General features: G+C 39.7%; 1 protein-coding gene across 1 annotated transcript in view; it reads right to left on the reverse strand.

The window, feature by feature from the left end:
* Positions 1-616: 616 nt before the first annotated feature.
* The window catches only part of ube2f (ubiquitin-conjugating enzyme E2F (putative)), a 37,887-nt gene continuing 28,566 nt past the window's right edge, over positions 617-9,937 (reverse strand). The window contains exons 9-10 of the mRNA XM_034885397.1: positions 9,817-9,879; positions 617-918 (exon numbers count right to left, since the gene is read on the reverse strand). Of these exons, the coding sequence (XP_034741288.1) occupies positions 868-918; positions 9,817-9,879 (114 nt within the window). The 3' untranslated portion in view covers positions 617-867. The remainder of the gene's footprint in view (positions 919-9,816; positions 9,880-9,937) is intronic.

A 9,937-nucleotide genomic window follows, 5' to 3' on the forward strand; every position in this document is an offset into this window, starting at 1 on the left:
GAGAGAAAAGAGTGATGGCAAAGACAAGAGGTGAATCTAAAAACCAGAAAAACTGATTTGGCTGTGATTTTTTTTTAAAGTCGTACTTTATCTAAAAACACAAAACAGAAAGTCTGTGTGAGAGTGTGCACAAGCAAGAAGAATGACAACAGAACGCGACAATGTGGTCATTCACATGCTGTCTAGTGGGGCTGGCGGTTCTCCAACTTCAGTGTGTGTGTGAATAGACAAGTGTATAGAAACCTGTGTATGTATGTGATAGCTTTTAAAACAGGATGTGACAGTGTGTGTGTGTGTGTGTGTGTGTTTGTGTGAACTCACATGCATTTTCTCTTTTGCGACACATACATAGCAGGCACTGGAACAGAGGACCGATAGCAACAGATATTCTTTCTCCTAATTCGTAAACTTTTTTTTTTTAACAGCTGACGTCACTGCCTTATTTTTTCTCCTGGCCGGGGAATCATCACATCCCTTGCCGGTTGTTACCGTGGCTCACTTCCGACCGGCTCCCGAGGGACAGCCCAAGAAGGCGGCCTTATTCAACAATCTTGTCACAATGAACAGACATTGTGGTCCAACACTCAATTGATTAAGATAATTAAAGCAGATTTTACTTTTGTATGCAAGTCTTGACTTAAATGCATTGTTTTTTTCTCTCTCTTTTTTCATTCCCGCAAAGTGGAATTTATTGCAATTGGTTAACAGCAGGGCGTGGGCGTGGCTGTGGTGTCGACAGGGGAATAGTAAGAGTCGTCTGTTGATTCACACACGTGGAGGGAGGGGGGACTTGGCCAAGATAAGCAGAGGCAAGGTAGAGCCGTTTGGTTGGTTGGTGCAGGCTAATGTAGGTAGCCGATGCGTCTATCATCTGGCGTAGTGCTTGATGTAATCTTGAACCTTATTCCGAAAATCCTCCTGGATTGGAGACATGGAAAGGTAAAGAGAGAGCATGAGAGTTAGATTGGAAAACATTTGTAGGGGGCGAGCAGCTGAAAGACATATATGACTCACCATGTAAAACAAAAACAAATAAGACAAGAAATACAAAGCACATCAACACAGCCTTAACCAAACATACTGTGTAGTTCATTTTTGGACTACTGGCCAATTCATAAATTACACCAATTAGTGAGTTAACCATAAATGAAGTGCTTGCTCCAGACACTTGAAATATCTCAAATGTTTTGAGCTTTGTGCTTTTTTGTATCTGCTTTGAATTTAAATTTTGAGTGCCTGTATGTTTTTGCATTGTGTTTACACTTTGACACAATCAATTTGCATACTGTACAATGTAGTGTAGATGTCTAGGGGAAAAAACTAGTACCACATGACATCTTGTGTACAATGTCTCTAACTCAAGTTGACTTTCCTTGGCCAAATCACTTCTGGTCATGTGTGCCCTCTCCACCCTTTTCCTCTCCTCTTAATCATACCACTCCTGGTTGTGCTTGGCTTCTTCCCAACCCGGCCCACCATCCATCACTCCATCCTATAACCACCCCTCTGTCACTCCCATGACCCATTCCTCCCGGTTACATTTTGCCCGATTGAGCTCTCCTTTCTTTTCCTCTTCTAACAGCCCTCTTTCTTTTCTTTGGCTCTGTCAATCATTTCAAGCCTTTTCTTTCTCTTCCACTTGGGCTACTTTGTTGACACTTTGCTGGTTTAACTTTGTCTGCATCCTCTTCATATTTCAGTAAATTATTCCTCATACAGAATGCATTGCAGGAACACACACAATACAATGGATTTGGTCAAAGGCTGTAGACTGTTATTAATTTGAGCAGCAACAGCTTTCCTCTCCAAAAAGATTTCCTTTATTGTTTCTATACAGTATGGCTTAGCAACATTACACTGTAGCTCAACACTGTAAATCATAACAACATAACTGGTTGAAGACTTTCCCCAGATAAGGGACATTCTGTTCTGGGATTAATGATGATGCAGTTGGTATTGCTTCGGCAGCATCAATGTACCCATAGTCCTTTAAAGAATGGTATTAGCTACAGTATGACTTCCATGAGAGACCGCCAAAACAATTCCTATAGCTTCTGAATGTGTTGTGGAACTGCAGTTTAAGTATACTTTGTCCATGCAGACTTCTAATGAGAAACAAGAACGGTTTACATCTTTTTGTGTATAAATGTAATTTAAGTAAATCATTGTTCTACAGGGCAACACAAATGCATGCACATCTAATTGTTTAACAGTTTCCCACATCTATATTGAATTTACTATTCACTTCACTGGAAATGCAGTTAAATATTTAACTAGTTTATTTGTGGCTGACTTAATAGTGGGCTCCATGCACTCTAGAGATCTATAATTTTTACTTTCAATGCTTTGCACCCTCCTTCCTCAGCCGATTACCCCATTATTCCCAGTAATCCCCTGTTCTTGTGTTATATTTTTGATCATCCATCAGTGCGGGGGTCTGGGCCATTAATTGCGTGTCCTGCTGTCCAACATGAAATTTCACATACAAGTGTCCCACAGTGACATCATTGCAATGATTTACGCACAGCACCAGTCGTCAGTCACGCACGCATTGCTGGGGCTTCTGTGTATGATCGAGAGGCAGAGAACGTGAGAAAAACCAAGAGTCAGAGGGAAAATAAAGATACATGAGTAATGGAGAAAAGAGGCACGGGGTGGGTGGGTGAGTGGGTGGGTGGGTGTGTCTGCGTGTATGTATGTCTAACATCCTATTTAGTAAAAAAATGAAATTATAAGCAGAAACATGGTTTGCCTCAATAGTAAAAGACATTTTGTCCATTTGTCTGCCTCAAGTTGTGCAGTGATAAATGGACACCACGTGTACAGTACATATGGAAATTGGACCGTCTGTAACTTCCCCTCCACCTGCCTGCCTTTCTGGCATCTTTTATCTAACCAGCTGTCTCGTGCAATCTTCTGTAAATGTTTGTGGGAAGAGCCCCAAAAATAGAGACTTAAACAAACAGACGTACACACAGCAAGCAGCAGAGAAAATGAGGAAGCAGAAGGTTTGCAGGCTGCACAGACACCGGAGACAAAAGAGACAGTAAAAACACATTAATTTGAAGGGTGAGCTTACCAACCCTATCAATGCAATCTCAAACAAATTTACAGGTTGAATTTACATAAATTGACCTTGTAGTTTTGTCTTACTTTGTCCGCCGTTTCTCTTACAGCAGAAAACTGGGTAAGACTGCAAATTACTTTGGCGTTCATTAGTTTAAAGACTCCAAGCAAACCCTGAAGTCAATTTAAAACTTTCTTAGGCTACAGCTTACTTTTATTTTATTTTTTTATTTCACCCGCGGAGGCAATTAACTCTCCTCTTCTCCAGCGATCTTTTCAGGTACTCAAAGGGAAGGGGATGCAAAATTAAACCAAAAGTTGATAACTAAGCAACAGAAAGCCCCTAGGTACATTAGGCAAACAGATTGCAAAGGTAATGATGAACGAAAGGGAGAGGAGAGGTGTGAACAGGGAAAATAATAAATGGAATAGAGAAGAGATGAAAATGGATGCGGAATGATTGAACACTCAGCAATCCAAGGATTTCTTCTTTTGAGAATCCTGTGAGTTTAGTAAAACTGTCAAAGCCCTGTCACGGCTGGGTGTGGTCCAGAAAAGTGTTTTTATCTGCAAATGGTGAGGATTTCCTATAAGTGAACTCCAGTGTGGTCTGCAGGCATCGGCAGCTTTCCCCTCCACACTCAAAGTTGAACAATAGGATTGATTGAGCATGTCTCACCATTTTCATTATATATCCAGCATGACAAAGAAACTTAAAAAGTGTGTTCCCAGAATTAGGAAGCTGCCCGGTACAACCACACTATGACCTGCTGGCCACTGACCAGCACTGGACGTTAAGGGCCTTGCTTAAGGGCACCCGAGTGGTGGTAATGAGGGAGGGACAAGGGATATGGTCTGCCGGTGAAAGGGTACATATAACGTATAAAAAAGCCTAAAAAGATGTGCAATTCTGCAAAATTAACCCACAGGATTTTTGGAAGTATACACTCGGCTTGTAATGGCTGCAAAAACACAAAGTCTTTAGTTATGTACACACAACAAAATAAAAAAAATGTCTAAATGACAACAGCCAAGCCATCTCTTAAGAGCAGCAGAGCCTGATGCATTACATTTAACCTTTAAATCAGCCATACTGTACGTGAGATGTTTTCAGATAACACAGCTGAGATGCATTCACAAGCACTAGTCTAAAGGAACAGGATAATAACTGTGACACATTAGCCCCAACAATAGGGATTCACGGTCTATGTCAAGCACACTTCAGCAGTGTGGACGCTTGCTGAACCAGAGCAAGACAAAAAGTTGGTCTTTAGACATAAATACCGCAAAAAAAGAAAGAACTAAAAAAAAAAAAGGAGGCTGTTGTGACAAGGAGCTAAGATTTGCCTCACCTTCCTCCTTAATTTGCGTTGCTCTGTCACAGTTTGCATCATTAATCCCATGGCCGTACCCAGACTCTCCAGGAAATCAATTAGTTTGAATGATCCTCCACCTCATCAACAGTTGGTGAGTGTACTTTGGTGTAGTCCAGGTTTTGGCTCACAACTTCTCCATTCAATTGGCAGGTTAACAGGGCAACAGCAAGACGAGAACACTTGAATTTAATCAATAAATACTAGTGCTGTCAAGTGATTAAAATATTTATAGTGTTTAATCGCACTAATGACATAGTTAACTCGTAATTAATCACACATTTGTATCCATTCTAAATGTCCCTGGATTTCTTTTTGTCCCATTATTTTCTCTCATTTTTATTCTGTTATCAACAAGGAAAAGTGGATCGGTTTGCTTTGTCCAAATGTTTTGTTATTGAAAACAACATTGGCATATGGACTACTGTAGCGTTCAAATTTCACACGTAACATTCTCACTTGGAGCCAATAATCAGCATCAGCTGTGTGCTTGGCCATCAAGTGGTATTTCAGACTGGACATGCTGCGATGAAAGCTCAGTTTACAACGACAAAACACACAGATGATTTTGGTCTTGTCATTGGAACCGTTTGGCAACTTTTAAAAAGTCAACTTTTCATCCTCAATTTTATTGGCAGTTATTTTGTTGTCTTGCGCTTGCCATCCGCTCAAAACGTAACTGTAATACTCTTTGGCCGGCTCGCGAGCACACACCAGTGTGTGCAGCATGCCTGTTGTTTTGTGTCCGGGCTAGCTAGATCCGGTGTGGTGTTGTAGTTTTTCTAACGTTACTAGTTGTTGAGTTTGGTAGGCCACAAAGTACGTTAATGCCATAATTGCAATAAAAGAATTGACGCCGTTAAAATGGGTTTGAGTTAACACCGTTAATAAAGCAGTTAACTCACAGCACTACTAAATATTATTCCAAGAAGTACGTCAGCAACTCCATCAACAACACAACAGTTAGGCAGCTGCTATCACACTCACAAAACTGAGACAAAGAGACAGTCAGTCACACAGTCAGCGGAGAGCAGAGCTGCCAAGCTCTTTTGTTACATTATTGCAATAAGACCAAGAAGCATTTATAATACTGAAGGACTTAATATGCTACAAATTCTATCCAGCAACAAAAAAAGCCTGACAAGTTGAATGTTATAACAGAATTAAAAAGATTTATTGCCATGGAGATGCTGATGGATATGGAGATGGAGTCTGAAAGGGGCTATACGCTTAGCTGAATTAAATGCAAACTTTTTTTAATCAGGATCCTATGTGACTTAGGAACAACCTTGATGTCTCTTCCTTTGGTACTCTAATTTGGCCCCCTAGAGCCATAGCGATCACTATTCAGGGCAGAAATCAAATAAAAGGGACAGAAGCCAGATCAGGATCTAGCACATGGTGTGTGCACTTGACATAATTGACTATTGATTAAAGAGGCTGAGCCACTTAAGATACCTAAGGAAGCCATGGTGTGAGGATGTAAGAGACAGAGAGAGAGAAAGGGGCTCTTTTATATTGATGAGTAACAATCAATGTGAGACGTTTAGTCTGCAGAAGGCAACGATGTGATGCATGAACTCTGCAACTGAACCGGTCACACAATCTCTAAGGTCCCACGCCGTCACTATGTGCTCCAGTAGTAGTCATATTACAGTTCACAGAAACAAATCTCTTGCAATATGTTCCCGGTACACTGGCAACAAAATGATATTTTCTGTTGAAACACTGAGGTACGTGTTGTACTGCAGACATCTGAAATCATCGGATTCATGGCAGTTCAGCCTTTTGACATTTTATAGACATTTGCCATTTATGTAATAACACATGTTCATGCTGCTGGGTAGTGTATTAAAGGGTAAGAGCACATTCATTTTGGTTCACACCATTGAGACAATTGCTGTCTTTAAAACTAAATAAAATATATGTATATATATATATATATATATATATATATATATATATATATATATATATATATATATATATATATATATATATATATATTTTTTTTTTTTTCCAGATTTCTTGAAAAAAAGAATCACAAAAAAGAATCACATTTTTTTTCCCTGTTTTCCTCTTTGGTAACATATCAAGTAAATATTGTGATGTATTAATGAATTGATATTTTGCCAGTTTATTTAGTAAATACAATGCAATGGGCCCTTTATTTAATCATGTCTTGCGCACTACACAGCTAGGTATATGTCAGCAGTCTTTATAAGCTTCAAACAAATAGGTACCGAGAGAGTGCCACAGATAAAGAGGGTGCTTTGCAATAATCCCTGGACATCAGTCAGGGGATGTACTCTCCCTTCTACCTGACAGTCTGCACTGTCAACTACCCTACCCCTTGTAAGAAGGTTTTGTTTGGGTCACTAAAATAGAACAAGGATTAAGGTATTCAATTCATTTATATTTCAGAATTCCATATTACACAAATATTTATGTAAACACTGCTTATGCTAGAGCTGCAGACTATTTTGAGCCGATAAGTCTATTTTATTGCCATCCTTACCAACTGTGTATGTTATAAAGGTGACCTTGCATGTACACACACAAAAAGCCACTCACAACCAAAAATGGTAAAATATGAGACACACACACACACACACACACACACACACACACACACACACACTAAATTGCCCATGACAATTCTTCCTTTCAGCCACTTTACCTAGCAAATGTATTTAGAGAGCACCCACAGGAGTTCCACTTCAAAAGTCTCAACACACACAGACACACATATCCACAAGTATACTTGTGTGCTGACACATACACAAACACACACACACACACACACACACACACAAACACACACAGTAACACACACACACACACACACACACACACACACACGGCTTCACCCACTCGCTGCTGAAGTTGATAGTTGATTACAGGAGGCTGTGACTCAGTGGGAGTGGGTCATGGATGGATGCCTTTGTGTTTTCAGTTGTTGTGACTCCAGAGAACCACAACAATTCACTGAAGCAGCACTGACATGTAACGTAAAAATAATTTAGATTTCTTTTATGACTCACTGAGAAAAAAGTAGTCATCAATTCAAAGTATTGAAAAAATTCAGATTCAATATTTTTGGATAAAACACATACATTTTCTTTTGTACATTTACAGTTGTGTGAGCATACTGCATTCTGTTAATTAGCATCCGTGGAAGAAACTCAGCACAGCACAGTAAGTGCCCTGTTCCCTATAGATGCTATACAGAAACATTCCACTTAGGAAGTGAAGAAAGCATTAAATGAGACATTTGCTTAACTGCAAAAGGTCCTCCACCAGCAGTTCTGAAGATCAAGATTGTTAAATGCTCCTTTTTGCTACATAATTACCAATATGGTTGTCATAAACAAAGAATGTGTAAAACCTAAACTATAGTTGTACATGCATTCACAGTTTATCCCAGAGAGTAGAGTTAATAAAAGAGTGATATTTACTTTTAGTTGGCATTTGAAGCAGTACATAGAAATAGCTAAGGCTATCAGCCACATTTTAGGTGACTGACGGCTGATTTATTGGTTACCTAACAGCAAAATAGTGAAGACAGCACCTCTGCCTGAACAGGTGTTTGAAAATAAAAGTAGAGCAGTGTCCCTAATGTTTTACATATAGGCCATGACCTGTGACTAGGCCGTGCAAAAGCCATTTGCATGTGCTCCTGCACCAACACAGCATACATAAAGAACCCAGTGCTTGCACAAAGACATGAGCTACATACCAGATCACTCCCTCGTTCACTCCTCCCCCCATTATAGACATTCAACAGTTGACTCTATAGTGAGCAATACATGTTTGCATCTATAAAATAAATGAAAATGCACTGCATTGTGAGACTGCTAACAGAATCAGTGTTCATTACTATTTTCATTCCATTAAGTGTAGCCCACTCTCAGAATTAGGACACTTAAAAAAAAACAGCGGGAAGTGACTACAATACATAATTTATATTCCTCATTGTATTCCTGCCTTTTTAGATGGATACATGCTGTTGCTGTTCAGAGAAATTTCTAAGAGGCTTCGGCTTATTAACATGTTAATCTGGGTTTCAACACCAGAAACAAGGACCTGCATTTAGATCATGAAAGACTCCTAATTGACGCTCTCCCTCTACACCTGCTTGGACTATTGGCCAATGTAAACAATCATAACCCCTGCAACAAACCACCATTTATATCTTGCACATTCAATCTCCCTTTCCCTCTCATAACAACGCGCACACACACACACAGAAACTCTTTCACATCTAATGGGGTCACATGGCAACCATTATCACGCACTGCTGGGTGCATCCCAATGCATAATGAGAAATGGTATGTGCAAAGCGCAAAAGGTCAAATTTGTTTTAAAATGCTTTCAGCTCACCTCAGCTCGGGCTCAACTAATAACTATTACTTTGGCCAGCAGGCTCACTTGCAGAGTTACATTAGTTTGGTTGGCGATCCAGGAACGCAAATACTCTAAGCAAGACACTGAGAACATCAGTTTGTCCACTCTCTGACACTGTCTGATGTACCGGTAAAGAACTGAATGGAAGAGAGTTGATGCACAAGATAGAAATAAATGGGAGAGTGCAAATGGGGAGAGGTACGTAAGTGTCAAGAATCAATTAACCAGGGTGCTTATCTTTTAGAAACAAATTTGTTTTGCTTAGCACAAGACTGGCCTTCAACCGCTTGCACACTCGCATCATTGTGTAGGCGTAATGTAATAATAACTGCACTGAATGGTAAGGTCGAAATAAAGTATAACTAAAGTTACAGTTCATAGGAACACAAACGCATGCAGGCATGCATATGTGCATCCATACATACATAATCACTCACACACAATATATCTATATCACCAAGGAATGAGTGGTAAGGTGTGTGGGTGCTTACGTGATTTACAAATTATAATCTATTGTCAGTCTACTGTTTAGGCTCATGATTAAATAGTTGTGCACAGACTAGTATTTTTATTAAAATAAAACACCATATGCACATGTTCCATGCATATAGCTTTGGAATATAACGTCAGCCATCTTTGCTCAGAAAGGCTGCTGTTTGATTTTCGTCTTAATCCCATTACACCAGATTAAAGCTCTTTCAACTGAATATCTCATAATTCAGTGAAAGCTGCAGCAGAAAATGAGTTTTTTTGAAGCAGCTGTACGTCTTGTCCAAATACATTTTTTATGCAGTCTGTCAACAGCAGCTAGGATATGAATATGATTACGGAGACCATAGGCATATCTGAGAAAATATGGGGAGGCTTCAAAAGGGAATTGTCTGCATGCCAATGACTAAAGTCACAGTTTGCAAAGAATTTAAGTCTGATGAATTAAAGATACAATCCCCCCATGTCAGTAGAACCTCACCTTGTCTCTCAGATGATGTTCTGCAGCATCGATGTTTAAAGGGTCATCGAAGTTCAACAGGTCCTGGTGTGGAGGCAGAGAGAGAGAGAGAGAGAGAGAGAGAGAGAGAGAGAGAGAGAGA

The sequence above is a fragment of the Etheostoma cragini genome, chromosome 11 (genome assembly GCF_013103735.1).
Source record: "Etheostoma cragini isolate CJK2018 chromosome 11, CSU_Ecrag_1.0, whole genome shotgun sequence".
NCBI lineage: Eukaryota > Metazoa > Chordata > Actinopteri > Perciformes > Percidae > Etheostoma > Etheostoma cragini.